Source organism: Pagrus major, chromosome 6 (assembly GCF_040436345.1).
Source record: "Pagrus major chromosome 6, Pma_NU_1.0".
In the NCBI taxonomy this organism is placed as follows: Eukaryota; Metazoa; Chordata; class Actinopteri; order Spariformes; family Sparidae; genus Pagrus; species Pagrus major.
In genome coordinates, this window is record NC_133220.1 from 37933118 (window position 1) to 37953042 (window position 19925).

At 41.2% G+C, this 19925-nt stretch overlaps 1 protein-coding gene across 1 annotated transcript; it reads right to left on the minus strand.

Moving 5' to 3' along the window:
* Positions 1 to 4563: 4563 nt before the first annotated feature.
* On the minus strand, positions 4564 to 19485 carry cass4 (Cas scaffold protein family member 4). The gene is made up of 7 exons (XM_073468749.1): positions 19358 to 19485; positions 9100 to 9516; positions 8351 to 8434; positions 8147 to 8263; positions 6254 to 7546; positions 6043 to 6126; positions 4564 to 5507 (listed from the first exon to the last, which is right to left on the minus strand). Exons 1-7 carry the CDS (start codon positions 19358 to 19360, stop codon positions 5103 to 5105), a joined length of 2403 nt encoding a protein of 800 aa, XP_073324850.1. The 5' UTR covers positions 19361 to 19485; the 3' UTR covers positions 4564 to 5102.
* Positions 19486 to 19925: the final 440 nt, after the last annotated feature.

Consider the following 19925-nt stretch of genomic DNA (forward strand, 5'->3'; position numbering starts at 1 on the left):
ACTCGACATTACTCTGCTATATTAATGCAACTCTTCTTAGCACTAGCAGTCTGAAAGTGAAAGGTCCACATAGTGCTGGTATGCTGTAGACGTGGGTGGTAGTGTAGACAAAATTGTCTGCAGTAGAGGGTTAGGCAAAACACTGAAGCTCCACCAATGCAGGGGTTCCTGTTCTGTAATGACAGACCTCTGATTGCCCTTTAGACGTGGTACAGTAGAAAGGTAATTTCCACTATAGTGAGCAAAAACAAATCACACCATTTAGTATTCATAAATTTGGGTAACTCACAAGAGACAGATTTTGAGAAAAATCTCCTGACCTTTAGTCCATAGTTGGTAAACACTGAATTATATATTTCCCATAATGCAACCAACAGCATCTTAAACCCTCCCTGCTTGGTAAATACCAAGTGGCAAACTCAAGGGCTGAAAAATGAAGCTAGCCATGACCTGTCTACCGGGCTTCACCTCATTTAATTCTAGTCACTGATATTCATTCTTTATGTTTGTGGTGTTGGTGCCTTTTGGATATTTTTTTAATGCAAATATCAGACAAATAATATGGCTCGCTGTGCATATAATTGGACTAACAGACCGGAGTGGAGGAACAGACACAGGTGTTTTGCATTAACAAGCAACCTTGTTAGTGTTAACTGGCAGACAGCTGCTGGAGCTGGCGAGTTGAGGGGAGACAGCAGTGGGCAGAGTTTGGAGCTTCTGGAGGAATAAACATCTGTAGTCGAAGAGAGCACAGAGTTTATGTTTTAAAGCTCTGGGATTAAAAAGTCGATTTATCTTCACTGTCACTTCTCAACGTGTCTGCAGCAACAAGCTGCGGGGGTGCCGAAATCCACTGTAATGTATTGTAATTCTTTCCTATTTGACTAAGGAATGGAGGATGTATGTACTTAATGAATGTATAGAGAGGAGACAGGGAAAATAATAGAAACAGAGTATCTGGTGACTTTGTAAACACTGACACACACACCCTCAGTGTCTGCTGTTGCTCGCTATGTTATGGCTAATGTACAATCAGGTAATCTGTCTGGGTTGAATAAACCCAAGCACAGACATAAAGAGTTCTGACTTTCCAATTTTAATATCAATAAAAATCAACATGTGTTGTAGTCTTTTGTCAAGAAAAGTTTGGGAATGCGTAACACATTCTTTAGATTATTTATATATTCACAAAAAGTAGACTATCAAACTACTACCCTGGAGCATATACATCTTACAAACTGAGCGGAGTTACTGTGATCAAACCAAACTAATGCGAATGATGTGAGGTGGAATTCGCTTCTGTTGTGTAAACACAGATAGCTTGTTAGCCTTAGCTAGCCTGTTAGCTTCCAATTTGGTTGTCTCATTTAACTAACTACGCTCACTTATGCTCCACCCACACTCCACCTCTCTGCCCATTTTTGATTATCTGGGAGTTACGTGGATTCAGGTACTGCCCAGATGGCAAAGGTGGATACAACTCAAGTTTCTATTTATTATTTTTATTTATTAGGGCCCCCCGAGCGCTTGTCAGCGCTAGGACCTATTGTACCTGTGAGGATTATTTTTTTCCTTCCAAACGATTGCATATTTGGCGACCTGAACATACCCCAAAACTCACCAAACTCGGAACATACGTCACATTTGTGTGCCGCTATTAGAATTCAACATGATTGTGGGTGGGTGTGGCCAGGGGACTCCATAGCGCCACCTAACGTCAAAAAATTTGCACACATCATTTTTGATCGTCATGAAATTCACAGGACTCATGGGTCTCATCGATTTAGCCACAAATTTGTTTTATTGGAATTTTTGCCGCAACAGGAAGTCGGCCATCTTGAATGTCGTGCAGCGATTTTCATTTTTCCGACACTGTTTAGAGGACTTTAGGATGTTCGCAGACTCACCAAATTTGACACATAGGTTCAAACTCAGGAGTACTTTAATTTGATGCCACAACTTCCCTCAGGTGTGGCACAACAGTAGCGCCCCCTAATGTCTTTTCCCATTTGGTACGTACAGACAAACTCCTACAAACACCAAATTTGGTAGATCCATCACCAGTCACAAACATTGATATCTGATATGGGTCTGGGCCTTTTAAGTGCAAAGATGGCACCACAGCGCTCCCACGAGGATTGAGAAGGGCGCTTAAGCTTGAAGCTCTGCCTCCTACATGCACATACATGAACAAAATTCGGTATGCATATGTATCATGACCAGACGCACAAAACAAGAATCAACACCCATACCTTCAGTCCAACAGGAAGCCCGCCATTTTGATTCGAAGTTGAGATTTCGTCGCCGTTTTAACCCATTTCCTGCCTCGTACTTTAACAAACTCGTCCTACAGATTTAACACCACAGACTTCACATTCACTCAGGATCATCTTCAGACCTTGAAGATGAAAAGTTATCAAAAGCTTTCGCCTCCGTTGTACCTGCTGGGCATGGCAGTGCGGTCAATTTCGATCCTTCGCCATAAAGCAGGAAGTCCTTATAACTTCAACATACAATTTCCCATCTTCACCAAATTGGTCACATATGTAGAGGGGTTCGGCCTAAATACGTCTACGCATCAATGCTGTGTTAAGTGAAAAGTTGGCTCTATAGCGCCCCCTGGAATATTTCTAACTTGAAGCCCCGCCTCCTACATGCACATACATGAACGCAATTCGGTATGCATATGTATCATGACCGGCCGCACAAAATACCTCCAGGCACCGAAACCCTCAGTCCAACAGGAAGGCGGCCATTTTCATTTAAAGTCAATCCTTCGCCATAAAGCAGGAAGTCCTTATAACTTCAACATACAATTTCCCATCTACACCAAATTGCTCACACATGTAAAGGGGTTCGCCCTGAATACGTCTATGCATCAATACTGTGTCATATCTATAGCGCCCCCTAACACCGGGTCATGTGAAGAACAGCTTTCTCCGATCTTCATGAAATTTGCAGGACTCATAGGTTTCATCGATTTAGACAGGAATTCATTTTGTGGAATTTCTCGCCCTAACAGGAAGTCGGCCATCTTGGATTGCGTGTGGCCATTTTCTTTTTTCCAACATACAATTTCCCATCTACACCAAATTCGTCACACATGGAGAGGGGTTCGCCCTGAATACGACTATGCATCAATACTGTGTCTAATCCATAGTGCCACCCACTGGACACAGGAAGTAACTGCAAATTTCACTGTTGTGTTTTGGGTGACATGTATCCTATTTAGGTGGGATGCGCGCACCCTCCGACGGCGCCACAGCCCGACGTACGTGGGTTGAGGGCCCGTTCATCACTGCTTGGAGTTTTAATTATTAGGGCCTGAGCAGGAAACCTGCGAGGTACCTATTGTTTTTCAAATGATTCTTTTATTTTTTCTTTGTCCCAAATGATCACATTTTTCACTGCCTGAACATACCTCAAAACTCACCAAACTTGGAATATACATCACACCTGCTGAAAATGTTATAATCTGTTGTTGTTGTGAATTTCCACCACTAGGTAGTGCTATAATCAAAGAAAGTGCATTTTGGGTTATAACTCCCATATACTTTGTCGTACATTCAAAAACCTTATATCCATGCATTCAGTGATTTGTGCTGAATCTCCTGATATAGGCCACGCCCATTTCCGCCTCCGTTTTTTTCCGCTAATTCGCAAAATGTCGCAAACCTATTTTTTCAAACTTCTCCCAGGCAATTTCACCAGTTTGCACGAAACTTTGCACACAGCATCTGTGGACCCTTCTGACAAAAAGTTATTAAAAGAATTTTGATATTCCAAAGAATACTCATTAAATAACAACTTCCTGTAGATTTGGGTCAGAACAGGAAGTGTTGCATATCTCCACATTGGTGTGTCCGAATGACATGAAACTCAGGTTACTACTTCGCCATGAGCCCCTAAGGCTCTGTACAAAATTTTGACAGATGACCACCAGGTGGCGCTCTTTAAATTCAAGTATTTTATATCTCGACATCGGTTGGTCGGATTAACACAAAACTTGGTACACTCATTGCCAATGCCCTCCTGAGGATGGCTGATGAAGGTGTTGCCGATCCGATACTAGGTGGCGCTCTGGTGGCAGTCTAATATTAGATTTGGCACTGTGCCCACACCATAACAATTATGTCAATGAAATTCATAGGGGTGGTATAGACTGGCCCCTGTAACTTACACACCAAAAATGACCAGCAGGTGGCGCTATTATCAAGACAAAAAGGTTTTTGGCCAATAACTCCCACATAATATGTTGCACAGTTTTAAACCTTATATCTACATATTCCTAAAATTCAGCTGAATTGCGTGATGTAGGCCACGCCCCGACAGCAACATGCCCCGACTGCGTGGGCCCGTTCATCACTGCTTGCAGTTTTAATTATTATTTAGACTTGAAGATCAAAGCTGAGCAGCCAAGATGGCATAACCAGAACATGTTTCTCAAGCTGAGTATGACTAGTAAACTCTTCAGCGGCTAAATAAATATCCTTTCTACAAAGGTCATTACTGGTGTCTTTATATGTATGCTTCCAATAGATATTAATTAAACAACATAAAGAGTTCTGAGTTTCCAATTTTAATATCAATGAAAATCAACCTGTCAAGAAAAGTTTGGGAATGCATAACACATTTTTTTGATTATTTACATATTCACAAAAAGTAGACTATCAAACTACTACCCTGGAGCGTATACATCTTACACAATAAAGTAATAAAATACATAATCATTCACATAACAAAAAATATTCGGAGAATATAAAATTATTGAAAATTATTAAAAAAATTATATCTTATACTTTATACCTAAAATTGCATTTTCAAATTAGCTTGAGTACAGTATCCTGAATGTGCAATTTATTTCCAAACTCCACTGTCTTGAAGTCTTTTGCTTTAGTACAAATGCAATTTCATATTTTCTGCTCATCCTCATTCTTTTCGTGGCCACAGCCAGCTGCTTCAGGAGAGCACAGGTGGTTGCTCTTGCACAGAAGGCTCTGGCTGGACCCTCTACGTTGTGCCTCCCTGCACAGATAATGCATGATGAATAAACCAGTGTCTTTTGCTGTATAAACAAATCAATATTCTTGATATGTGCTCTCTCAGAGGTCAAGCGATATCCGAAAATGCTGTGCTCTTTGGGCCAGTTCTTTTGCAAACTCTTGGGCCTCGTGCAGAGCCTTCTTATCTGGGAAGTGCAATGCTGCCCTTTTCGTGGCCACAGCCAGCTGTTTCAGGAGAGCACACAGGTGGTTACTCTTGCACAGAAGGCTCTGGCTGGACCCTCTACGTTGTGCCTCCCTGCACAGGGTGTCTACCAGTCTCTGGCCTACCATGATTACCAGCTTACTTTGAGAGATGAATTTTTCTGGTGGCTGGCCATCTCGAAGACTTTCCACAAATCCCCCAATGGCCTTCTGGAGAGCACCAAAGTAAAGTCGGCAATGCTCGGATAGGGCGGATGGTCGATGTTCTTCTGTGCCACTGCCAGACTCAGTGTTATCAGCCTGAGTGGTGGATAAATGGAACAAAGAAGGTGAATATAGCCACATATCTTGTCTTCTGGACTACAGTGTTCCTTTCTTTTTATGACTATACAGAAAGCTTTAAATCCTGGATAACTACACTGTAGATATTGTCAGAAAAGTTGAGATTCACACACTCCTGTTGTACACAATCTGCAAGTATAAAGGACATTATACATAGTCCTAATGGTGATTCAGAAATATATAAGAGCTCTGCCAATTGTATTGTGTTGAACATGTAATGATTTTGTCATGATTACAGTGAAAGTAAGGAAGCTAAAACATGTTGAAAATAAGAAACAGTTAAGATCAAAATGAAGAAATGAATCAGTTAAAAAGTGGTTGTACTAAGCTGAGGTTGAGAAAGTTGAAGTATCTGGATGACAGTGCAAAGATATCACCAGACCATTAGTCATCGAGCGGAGAGATGAGCAAAAGTGACCTTATAAGGAAATACACAAAAAATGAAGTTTTTTAGAAGCAGAGGTGTTTTTTGGACCCTGGTTTAGATACTCACCTGTGCCTTGTTAGAGACTGGTGTGACATTTGTTTTTGGTTCCCTCTGCACTTCCTTCTGCTGCTTTTCAAAGTCAGTCTTAGTCTGAGGAAAAGACAATGTCAAAAATACTGCATTTGTCAAAATGCTTTGGGTTTTTCTTAGTTAATCGCTCATCATTCAGTTACCATAGTACCTGTACTATTTATAATAGAAGATTGGAAGCTTTTACCTGTAACTCTACATAGTCGTTTTCATCCTCCACTAAGCCCCCTCCTTGTTCACTTGGCTGACCTGTGGTGTTGATAGGTTCTGGATCTTTCTGAGGGGCTCTGAACAGAAGCTTGCCGTTGGCATTGATGATAGACACCAGGCGCTTGACGTCCTCTGGAACAGTGCGTGCCACCATAACGAAGCGCTCCAGTTGGTCAGGTGTCTGGACCTGCCCCAGGTCCTGACAGAGTGTACTGAGACGCCAGCCAGCCATGTTCAGCGCACTTAATGTTTGTTGAAGGATCACACCTGAGTCTTCTACAATGGACAACTGTTTATAGAGCCTTGTCTGGAGGTTGGCATCGGTCAAACGGCAGGCATTGCCCTTAACATCAAGGGCAAAGTTCAGGAAGAACGTCAGAGAACACGTGATCTCCTGTGCTGCTTCTTTGATCTCTTTCATGTGTTTCTCCAGATGTCCTTTGCTCCTCCAGTGACTGCTGACAAAGTCCATGAGAGAGGGCACAGCCCTGCAAATGGACTCCTGCAGGTCCAGAAGTCTGCGGCAGGCCTCCTCCTGGCTGAGTGTCACTTCTCGCAGAGGCTCAGGAGAAGAGGAGCTCAGAGCCAGAGAGTCACACGAGCTAGTGGAGGAGCTGGAGGCCGTGCTGACCCTTAGACTATCTGCTGCAGAGAGACGTAAGGTTCTACTGCGCTCTTCATCCTCATGCACCAGTGACTCCCCACTTCCTGGAAGATCATGGAAAGATGTACAGGCCAGGAAGTTTCTCATTCTCTGAAGACGCACCCTTTTGAGTTCATGAGTGTTGCTTGGTTCGCCCCTGCACTCAAGAGGTATATGATCGGTAGGTGGATCACTGTGAGCTTGGATGAGGGGTTCATCCTGAGGTGGAACTGCATAAACTAACTCTTCTGTAAGCCTCTGTGTAGGGGGCTTGTCATAATTTGGGACTCTTGGCAACACTTTGGGTGGACTGGGAACATCAAAAGAATTGGATTTTGGTACATCATATAAGGAGGCAGTTGGACTGCCTCTTTGAATGGGCCGTGCATGTGCTGGAAGAGTGTCATAGAGCTGCCTGCAAACAGCTTTGGATGGCATGGTATCATAGGAGCCTTTGGGTGGACTTTGTTTCTCAGGACCCACTGGCACATCATAAATCCACTCAGGCTTGTGGGGGTTGAGAAGGGTGCTGTATTCACTGATGATTTTCTGTTGGGCCTCTGTGGCTGAGGGAACAGGTATGTCATAGTTTGGGTCCTGGGACAAAGGTGGTGGAACTGCATAGACCTGTGAACAAGAACAAAGTTGTCAATATCACAGCTATATGGAAAAAAGGCCTTTAGGAATGAAGTGGTGGAAAGTAAGTGCTTCTTTATGCTTCAAACTAAGTATTTGTAGGTTCCTCTCAGGGCTCTGACAACCATGCTGACAGTCGGCCATTGGCCAATGTCGGGCCTTTGGTGAGCATCTCTGGCGCTAGTTTTTGCAGTGTGTCTCGCACTTCAAAAACTCACTTTTGCCACTGACTCAGCATGGGCACCATGAATGCCTTAGAGAAGAGACTGTCTGAAAGTATGCACCGCTATCTCCATTTGACTATTTATTGCTGCAAGACTACAAAGCAGTGATAGCAACTTCTTGGAGAGAGGCAGTGTAATGCAGCCAGGAGGAGGCTAAGACTGCAGGCCTTTAGCCGCACCTTTGAATGTGGCCATTTGCTTTTGCCTTTAAACATAGTCAGACATCATGTTATATGAACTGGTTCATTTCATACTGAATCTTAAGCAAAGGTGAATAATTTGTAAAAATCAATGTAACAAAAACAATATTTGTGAGAACATCATAGCTTCCTTGCTTCATTAATCCCTCAAAATGTCTGAAACTTACATAAGAGTCTCCTGGACTGCTACACCTTAAACTCTCCAGAGAGTCAAATCTTTTCTCCAGCTCAGAAATTGGAAGGAGTGAGTATTTTCGTGGCATGTGTCTTGGAGTTGTTGGAACCTGCAAATAGAACATCACAGTTAACAGTAAAGACATCAGACCCACTCAAGTGACAGACTATCACTACTTTTGATGCATGTTGCTCACAGTGAAAAGAGAAGCTCTTCTTGCTTGGTTTGGAACATCATAAACCTCCCCTTTTGGACTGGACGCATTGTTTGAGAATGAAGGCTGCAGACAGGACAGACAGGCTGTTATACTGATGTTGACTGGTAACACTTGCACTGCTGTGATCAAAGCTGCATATACCCAATTGACCTCTACATCAACACATTTATGGGGATAGTGTTTGCTCTGAAGCCCATTGAGAGTACCAGAGAACCTCATTATGCATGCACTTTGTCAATTAACACAACTCTATAATAGAAACCATGCTGCTTATTGAATATTAGGTGGCTACTGCAGAAGGGAACAGGACTCCCCTGGAGCAGGAGAGGAAATGGTGAACATGTGGGTATATTTCTTCCCACCTTCTACTACACCGGCACCCATACAGACACTTCTGTCTTTCTGGGGTCCCTGGCATGGGCTGCTGTTTGCAGTTAAAAGTGTCTGAAGTCTGTTTGTCTTTTACAGGCCCATAAAGACTCTGGTTCTGCATGCCTGTCCCCATGGAAAGGCCCTTGGTCCCCATCTGTAAGCTCTTTTGCCAGCAGGGGTTTCACAGCATTGCATTTCTGCAACTGTGTACCTCTCTAATCATGAGGGCTAACCTTCCCAAGCAAAAGGACTGACCTCAGACTAAAAGGCAGGCTAACTTCTACTGAATGTAAATGGTAGTATGTCTTTTTGCTATTCTCTACATTAATTCAGTAACAGTAGTAAAAACTGTTTACCTCAGGTCCTTCTGTGCTGTGCTTAAGTGCTGATGGGACTGGACTTTTTGAAGCTGATAAAGGAATGGATGGGACCTTGTAGATTATGTCCATGCATTCATAAGCTTGACTGCTGGAGGCTCGGGGAACACTTGGGATCTGATAGATATTTTGTGCACCGTTATCATTTTTATCATCAATTAATGTGGGTTTTTCTGTGACGTAGCTTAAGGAGCCTACAATGGGTCCAGTTTTTTGTGGTAAAAGCTGCAGTCTGTTTGCAGGGGCCAAGCCTTGCCGTCCATAAAGAGAACACATCCACCATCCACTGGTGCCAGCCACGTTCTGATCCATCACTGTGATGATATCCCCTTTTCTGAAGGCCAGCTCATCTGCACACTCTGCAATGTTGTCATACAGAGCCTTTGCAAGCTTGTTCTAAAATAAAGAGCAGAGAAAAGGGGAATTAAGAATAAGAGGTAAAGCATCTGGAGGCAGGTACTGTGGCTAATTTTAAAAGAAAAATATGAGATACTTAAGACACATATAGATTACTCCAAGAAGTTTCATATGCAACAGTTACCTCATTAGTTTATATACCAGAGGTCCCCAAACTTTTTCCCTTGGAGGGCTAAAAGTTAAACTCAATGGTGGGCCACAGGCCAAAAGCCAACACCTTGTATTGAATTGTATAGTTAAGATGGAAAATAGTACTTGGTATCCCAATTCCCTTACATGAGTGAATTTCTGTGTCCCTCTGCCTGCCATGCTCAGATAATGTAACATAATGCATAATTAAGGATCCTACATAGTTAAAGAGCAATTTTACTTCACAAAATTATTAATTTTATTTTTTTCAAATTTAATGTAAATTTTGTTTAGCTAGAAAATTGAACATTATGGCTGGACAATGGCCCACAGGCCTAGCTTTGTGCAGCCCCGTTCTATTGTGTAACTTTCACAGTATCCACATTTAAATGTAATAACTTATCTTGTTTTGATATGCAGTGCCATTTATTCCACAGTTACTGCATGCAATGCATTTCTTTTTTGCTGCTGTAGGCCAATGACAACATTTCCTCTTGCAAAATGTTGCCTCAAGTTGCACATCTGAGTTGTCATCAGATTCACAAGTCATTTTATAAATCATAATTAACACAACTAGTTGTTGCACAGTTACTCTTTCTCTTATTGTTAGTGATTGTAAAACAACACAAATCAAAGCAGAGCCCTTTGTATTTTGAATGACATCTTTTTTTGCTCTGTATTTTCACTTCCTATTTGTGCTTCCTACATAGAGGTAAATGGAAAACAAGTTTCTACAAAGCTTCCTCTTGCAAGTTTTTGAGCACCCTATCTCATCACAAAAATAGATTGAACAGTGCAAATGAAACCTCATTTCACTCTACATGTTTTGAATCCAATTTGTACTCTTCAGCTAAGAATGATCACTGATTACTAGGCACGCATGTCCTTTGCATGATTCCCTGAGAAGTCACTGCCTTGTGTTGAGGAATTCTTCACTGCCACTAACTGTGCAACCTCCCTGCTCTTTTTTGTATGTGACAAATCTAAATCACATTAGGCATCAGACAATGACCAAAAACACAGTTTCCTTTACTTATTTGCTGTGGTTGCTCCTGTTCTGCACACTTGTCATTATGAGAGACAAGCTGCATGGCACATGCCTCTAAACCAAAACCACTTGGCAGAGCTCAATTCACAGTCAGCAGCTTGTGGTTTGACTTACTGTGTAGCTACAAAGAAAATGGGTGTTTTCACACTTATCTCATATTATTGCAATTCTCAAGAAAAATGTGTAGGTTTAGATGACTACCCAAATATTGTTCATTCCAAAAGAAGTCTGTCTGGCCCAAATTTGTTAGAAATTGAAAACCCAATTTCCGATTATTGATCTCTTGAGCTCTCAAGCTCATCACGGTGTATATATGTATTTATTTTACTACTGTTTATTAAACCATCACAGCCTACATTATTTATATTTAAGTTTATTTTGTTCTGTTTTATGCCTATTGACTCTGCACTTTTATGTCTCATCTCTTAGATTCTTATTTATCTGCATCATACAATTAAGAACGTGAACGTGTAAAGGCAATTTCAATATCAGGAAAGCATCAAACTGTCAGAGTGCTGCTTGTGCTGGTCATGTGCTGTCACAAAAATAGTATGGGATACTGTCAGACATGAACAAGATGATTTTTCCTACCTCAAAGCTACTTAAGAGGTTATAGGGGAAAAAACAGAGTATGTTGGGTATATTGTGAAAAGATAAATTTTTTGATATTTATGTTGTCTACAAAAATGATCTACATAAAATGCAAACATGTCAATATAACCCATAAGGAATGGGTGAAATGCATTTCTCTCATTTCCAACACCACTGTGTGGTGTGTTGAGTAATAATTAGCATAAGTTAGTATGCTAACAAACTACATGGTTAAAATCAGTGATAAAATAAGTTTTTCTCAACTAACAGGGAACCTTTAACTGGTTATGAAACAGTCTTAGTTTAATACTGATGCCTCTGTATAACCTACAGATGCAAACAAGACCATTAGTGAGAAGACTGACCGGGCAACTGTAATAGCGACACAAAAATAGCCAGACTCTGACTGATCCAGGTTTGATAAGTTGTAAAACTTACAACATTTTTTATGGCAGAGTGTTGAGGATGAACTGAGGAGTCTCACAGCCTGAGGAAAGACTGCTGCTCTGTAGTCTGGTGGTAAGGCACTAAAACAGCTTATTTTTGTTTCCCCATCATCATCTTTTGTCAGCAGGGCCTGCCAGTATCAACACAAAATCAAAGTTCCTTGTTTTAGCTTTAGCTAAGTAAAATTCCAGTACCTATGATATTATAAATGATCTATTGCAAGAAAAGGTCCTGCAGTATTATCAGTCAAGTAAAAAGTACTCATTTATTATATATCATATGTTATTTGATTATTATTATTATTTATGTAGAAAGACAAAGAGAGTCTGTTGATATAAGAACTCAAGAGCCAACTAAATACACTCCTCTTGTCAGTGGTCCTTCAGAAGCTACACCCTCAAATTCACGGACATGCATTGCCAAGACAACAACACTAATAACTGGGCTAGCTGACCAGTGGAGAAATATGGTTACGTTGCGTTATGTTACGTTACGTTAAATTACACGGTAATATCTCCAATGTTATTTACGTTTCACTATTATAATGGCGTAGCAAAGGTGTTGAAGAGAGAGAGAGAGAGTAGCCAGCCGGAGCAGACGAAGGGGCAGAGGTTGGAATGCAACTGGTTTTTCTGTTGCAGATTGGCTGGAATAGTGTTGTGTGGCTCTGTCAGAAGTACTTTGTTGTTTCTCATTGACAGAGCCAGAGCTGTGTACGAACATTGTATTTTTGTTCCAGCACACATAGAAGTGGACCGTGAGGTGCTTTTGGAACAACAACACTGCTCTCTCTCTCTGAGGGTGAATCCTCTGGAACAAAGAGCTCATTCACCATCAGAGCCCAGCACACTCAGCACCTGTTGGGATGCAGGCCTGTGGAGCAGACTGACCGCAGCGCGCGCGCGCACACACACACACACACACACACAGAGACAGACAGACAGACAGACAGACAGACACGCACACACACTATGCCTCAGTAGATCCGCCTGCCTAATCCTCTGGGTCATGCCACAGACATGCAAGCGAAATACATAGGGTCAGATGACAATAGGCAAGCGTACCAGCATTACACCAATCAGCCACAACATTAAAACCAATGATAGTTGATGTGAATATCAGTGATCTTCACGTTACAATGCAATGTTCTCCTGGGAAATCTTGGGTCCTGGCATCCATGTGTATGCAACTTTACACGCACCACCCATCCAAACACTGTTGTGGACCAAGTACACCCCCCTCATGGTGACGGCACTCCCCAATGGCAGTCGCACCCCTGTAGGACAATGTGCCCTGACACACCACGAAAAGTGCACAGGAATGGCTCTAGGGACGTGACAAAGAGCTCAAAGTGTTGAACTGGCCTCCAAATTCCCCCCAGTCATACAGGACCCAAAGGATCCACTACAAACGTTCCGGTGCCAGACACCCCAGGACACCCCAGAGGTCTTATGACCATGCCTTGTTGGGTCAGAGCTATTTTGGTTGCATAAAGGTTTTAATGTTGTGGCTGATCGGTGTATGTTGTTGTACTTGGTCCTTGGGATTATCAGTGTACACTCTCCTAAAATTACATTACCAAGCTCTGCTTGTATAAGACTCACATGGTATTTAGTCCATTCAGGTCATGACAACGTATGTATGTCTAAGTCTGTAAAAAGCCTGCTGAGTTTCAGTTTCTGTAACTGCAGTGGGTAAGAAATGCCATTTTAACTGCAACCTATGGAACCTGATAATCTGTGATGAGGTCTTTCTTTTAACCAAATTTTATATATACCCATTGTTGTCAAACCATGACTCAACATGTGAAACTGTCAGAATCCAGGTCACTTGTCCCCTCATGCTGATCACTGAGTACAGTGACAAAGTAACATTCAGCTGTGACTCTTTTAGATTCCTGCACACGCCTGCTTGTGCAGATCAGCCCCTCTGACAGCTGGCCTTCAGCACTTTAACTGCACAGCTGTCTCTGCCTCTCCCTTGCCTCCCGTCTCTCCGCTCCATCCTGTTCACAAATTAACATCGGCCTGTCCGACACAACGCAAGAAATGCCTTTAAAAGTCACAGATAGGAGCTTCTGTTCAGGCAACAAGTCGCATCAAATAATGTACCTCAGCCCATCTCAGCTATCTCAAATCAATTCAAGGCCTGAAGTGAAGTGGATTATTGTTTTCATGACACACTGTTTTCTGTCAGAAGTCAGAAAGAAGACAATTCTATTTTTAACTTACAGCTATATGAACTGTTAGCCATACATAAAACACTCATATCGGGGCCCCAAGCCCAATATCTAAAGGTGCTTTTTACATAAAGTTATTATTATTATTGTTATCATTATTATTATGATTATTATTATTATTATTAGTAGTAGTAGTAGTAAAGAAATGAATTTTACAGTATTAGAAAAAAAATTAATTTCACAATGTATACAGAAAAAAACAGGAAAACTTTGAGAGGCTGGAACCAGAGAAATGTTTGACATTTTTATTGATAAATAACTTAAAGAAGAAGAGGAATCTTTATTTAGGTCACATATCATACAATGTACAACATAGTGAAACTGGTATGCTGCATTTAACCTATCCCAAGGGAGCAGTGGGCAACGCACACACTCGGCAATCAACTACAGATCTGAGCCACTGCCTTGGTTAAGGGCACTGACTGGAAAACCTAGTGTGCATATTTTGATGGTGGGGTAAACCAGAGTACCTGAAAGGACACCCACGCAAGCACGGGGAGAATATGTAAACTCTGCACAGAAAAGCCCTGCCCCAGCGTAATTCCAACCCAGGACCTTCTTGCTGTGAGGCAGCAATGCTAACCACTGCGCCACCATGCTGCAGAAAAATAAATTATGTAATGTTTGTTGGATTGGGACTGTACAACACAGCCTCCGAGAAGACAGAGGCAAGTTTGACAACTGGGAATACAGTACCAAAGTGGTTTTGGTGGTTTGGTTAATGCCAACCTGGGACTGAATCAGCGAATAGGACCGCTAATCTAGCTGCACACCTAACCAAGCAAACTACCAAATGGCAGCTACACTACAGTAACAAAGCTGTCCATCAGGAAACTCCATAAATCATCTCAGTACTGCAACTTGCTTCCATCATTCTCATAGGCCGCATGTGCAGTGATCTGTGAGGCCTTGCCCCCAGAAACACATCGGTCTGGCAATGTCCTTTTTATATATCCATGACAGCATCATAAAAATTAAGAGAGCATTTATTGGATGAAAAGTTAGTATATGCCCAGTGGAGGAAGAGTCATCAACATTTTTTAGCGTTTCCCAGGAAGTTACAAACTCAAAGATACCATTAAAAATATCTTATTATTAGACCTGCTACTAGTAAATAATTGAAATATATAGCAACACACTTTAACATCAATTTTGAACTCCTGGGAACTTTAAACGACTGATTATCAAAATTGCTCATGAGTTCAGGTTACTTTGTATACTATACTGTATAGTTAATCTAATTAGGTAAATATACTGCAGCCATTGATGTACATTAATGAAGTATCTCTTAAGAGTACTAAAGAAAGGAAATCCCCAATTTTGAGTGCTGCTATAGGGTCATTGCAAACTTTTTCCCATATGATCAAGGAGCACCTGTAGAGACACATTATTGAGTCAACATAACAGCATCCAGTCCCAGAGAGTCACTGGAACAGGAACCAGTCCAGGAAGTGGTTCCCAGTGTGGGAACGACACACTCTTGGTTCACGCTGACCTTTTGCCCTTTGACAGTCTGGGCATGACCATGGGGTCAGGTCAGCACCTCATCCATTATACAGACACATGCCAGGCCCAGCTCAGCACCCACGGTGGTGCTGAACAAATCTGTCACATGCAACTAAAAAGTTTGCTAAAATCTAGACAGAGCGGCAGGGGCAGGGTGTTCGAGATGAGCACATAGTTAAGATTGGACAGGAAGTAAGCATGTAAATATGGCATATTAGACTTTCCCAGTATCTTAGATATAAAGACAGGGGCAGTGGGAGAGACGAGGAGGAGAGAGAGGCCATAGGCAGACAAACACAGGGAAAAGCACAAAGAGAGATTTGGTATTTAGGTAAATTATTTTCTGACGTGAGGAATTGTTCCTGGTCAATCAATTTTATCATCCTAAATGGTTCTCAGATGTGTTCCATGGAAAATCACCTTTGTCAACCGTCTCTCCAACACAAACAATTCCAAGAGGAGGTTGTGGAGACAGCAGTTACACTGACTCGCTTACAGCTGCCCTGGTATTTCCTGTATGGGAACTGGTGAGAACTATGTCAAAATCTCATACAAAACCACACACAACTGATGAAAACTCCCTAGGACCTTTTAAGTGGATTATCAACATTCCATGTAGACTTAATGTCTTCTTTTAAAAATATAAGACTAAAGAATAGGTAAATGGACTTCATATGTTTCCAAACTAGAAAAGAAAGCCTTTTGAAGGTTGTTAAACTACTGTTTTGTGCCTTTTTGGGATGTAGATGTCAAGATTTGCTTTACTCTGATCTGTTTATGTATTGTTACATGTTAAAATAATTGAACTGGCAGTTTTTATGAGTCACTTTGACTTGAGAAGAACTTGCTATGATTCAAGAGAATCATATGATTCATGAGAATCATAGCAAGTGACAGGAAAGGCACTGAAGACAAGTGACAAGCTAGGTTTAATTTCCCTCTGCAAATACTGTAATTTAATAACATCATTGCTGTCGCGAGTTGTTCACCAATTCGTGCTACTACAGTACATGGCTAATCCGAATGTCCGAATGCTAGTCCGAATGTTTGGACAGATGCTTTGGCAACATTGTTGTTAAACTTTCATGCCAATAAAGCCCCTTTGAATTGAATTGAAAATTGAAAAAAATAATCAAAACTACAATAGACCATAATTCAAGTAAGCTATGGACTTTTAAATCCCAACAGAGGGCTGGAACAGTTCCCATCTATGGACAACACCAAACAGATGTTGATACGTTTTATCGGGCTATAACTAAAAAAAACTCTTTTAGTCTAATTTTCAAGACAAATGGTAAAGGATTCCGAATTGAGGACAGCTGCTTGTAATTCAGGACTGTCCTGAATGTTTGATACACCTGCTCAACCTAGAAGAGTGTTTTTTTGTTATTTTACAAACAAACAAATATTGAAGTTGTGTGAGTACTATAACTCATTTATTTAATTACATTTTGTATACTAGCAAGCCGATGGAAGTTACAGGTTTCAGTACAGTACAATTTAGACTGCACTACTGGTGCAGCTTTTTTTGTGAAGTTTTTTAGAGAAGTACCAGAGACGACCGACAAATAAGCTGATTCAGCTTAATTTCGATGTATAATGGCTGCCAGAAGACCTGTTTGTGTTAAAAAAGAATAGTTTAAGATGCACTGCAGTGAGTAGTTTCAATCATCTACAGGACAGAGTTGTTGCAGTAACAGTGGATGACAGACTGGACAATATGAGCAACAGCATATAAAAAGCAGACCGCAGGCTCACTGCTCAGTGGCAGGAACTTATCTCACCCCTCACACTCTGGTTTTATTTATATTCACACTTCCTCAGTCTCTTCTTCTGCCTTTTGTCACTGTGAATATGTTCACCATGTGGTCACTTTGTTGATTTACTTGTAGCTGATACAGTTAGTGTTTAAGAGCATGTTGGTTGGTTGAGATTGTATTACTTAACTTTGACCCATTCTTATGGTTTCAGTGCAGATCATTGCTCCATCTTTCTCACTGCACAGACAGAAATTAAAAGGTGCTATATTAAACATTTGAAAATGATTACTTTCTTATTGAGACAAGATGATAATAACATGAGAGAAATAGGGGACATTTCTTGTGAACCTGTACACTTCTGTTAACAGTGTGTAACACGGTCAGATTTGTAGAAAAACTAATGGGACTTAGAGGAACCCTGAGGAATTTTGACTCCCATTGAGCAATGTCTTGATGAGTGGATGAGTGGACTTCTGTAAGCATCACTGAAGTTCGTAGTGGCATGTCATAGAGGTAGTGGAGTAATATTTTAGTGTCTAGCTCAGTGTGCTCTCATGCTGATTTGATCAAATTCTAAATGTCTAATTGACCAATCAGATTGCTCAGTTGGAAGTGCTTGTTTACCTCTAACAGTCAATGAGTAACTATTAGCATTAATTTGGCGTCATGTTCATGTCCACCTGTTGAATGTGAGTCTAATAAACACTCTTCACTTCTTTCAGCTCTGTTTTGGTCTCATCAACTGGCTCTTAGCTGCCAAATACTCTAATTCTTAAACAGCTAGTTGCCAACTTCGTCTGCTGTTTAGTACTGGGCAGGTATGGTATAGTGGGTTTACTAGTAAACCCACTATATCATGCTGTGGCTGGAAACAATGCTGAGGAGAGCTGTGACACTGAACCAAAATATTAACATTGTGGGTCATAAAACCAAAGTATTAGCTGAAATTCCGTCAAAAGCTCCCAAGAGCGGCGGTGAACTGCAGACTCAGGTGATAATTCCAAAGAAGGTTGTGACATAAATAATATAAAATATTGATTACAGCAGCTTTGAAAAGCAGTCTGATGGAAGACACAACCGCCCCAATCTTAGAGAAAAATTCAGTGGTACAAGTGCTGTGCAGGTATTCTGTACTTTTGAGCGAATAAACATTGAATGTAATCTGAATTTAAAGGACAAAAATCTACTCTCCCTCATAAGGAAGTAAAGTCAGGTGAAGTTTTGTAATCCACAAAACATTTCTGGAGCTTTACAGCAAAACAGTGTTGCAGCATTCTCCTAAACAATGTAGATTGGGACTTGTTTTAAAATGTAAGAAATAACACCAACAAAAAACATAAAATGGCTCCATATAGCTCAACTGGCATATCCATGTCACCAGAAGCACAGAGATCCCAAATTGATTTGAAAAGACCTTATACGTTACACCCTTTTTGAAGTCTAAAAGGGTTAGCGTGCACCCTGTCTAAACCCTAACCCACAAGCAGATCACCCTAACAAAAAGTACAGAGCACAGCAGCAATTATGCTTAAAATTTTAGAGATGAGACTAACACTGTGATGATCAGCTGTTTGAATGCTGATAGCTGATCTTAGTGACATAGTACTAGGTTTTATAATTAATAAATTAGTTTAAAATAAACCAAAAATAGTAAGGATGCAAAGATTCACGTTAAAAGTACAAAACGTAAAACATTAGGCTGCTCAGAAACAGATAATTGGGACATTAGGTAGGCATCTGAGTTGATAATCTCACTCCTAAAGGCTTGTGTGTTAATGAGGCTCAAAGTTTCACTCTCAGCTCTGTCAGGGTAGGCCCTCTCAGGTTACAGCCTACAGGAGAGCAGGTCAGAGGGGCTATGTGTAGAAATAGGCGGTAACTGACACCGCAAGTTAAAGTGAAATCCAAGCAGGGGGTCTACAGGGACATTCCTCTGGATGAGGAACAGTACACAGCAGAGTTGATACAAAAGATATCACAGTATATAGTCAAAACTGAGATTTTAACTCATTCAAAGTTAAAGTTGACTCAGTAACAACAAAAGTTAGTTGAAATTTGTAATTTTAAAGTCAAAGGTAGTGTAGCAGCGGCAGTACTCACCATTTTTGTTCAGCAGTTGTATTCAGTGTCCACCAGGGGTTAGCTTTCAGTGAACCATCTCAACAATGAGTGTGTGTGCAAACTCTTGGGGATTTGCTTCTTCTGTGTGTATCACAAGCATATTGTCTGAGCTGTCACTGAGAACCAGACTGTTTTACACCCAGGGTGGAGAAACTAAGCTCCACGTCATTGACAGAGCTGCTGTTCTGCAACCCCATTGGCTGGAGAGACTCCCCCCTCTCCTTAGCTGCTCCACCCCACCAGTTAGTTTTTTCCTCCACTCATTCTTATGCGCTCTCCCTTCCATCTTCCTGATAAAGCAGAAGTATGACGCTTCAGTAGTTTACTTTTCTAAATAACTGAGGGAATTTTTGTTGTCGGGTTTTATTTTACTTCCTCTTTTCTTATAAATTGGACATATTCTCCAGTGTGACAGCTTTATGAGGCAGGCTGGGGCAGAAGCAGAAATTCTAATGGCTTTACTCAATGTTGTCTGGACAACACAGACAGCAGTGTCTGTGAGAGTTGGGTTGGGGGTTGGGTAATGCAGAGGAGTGATGGGCCAAGG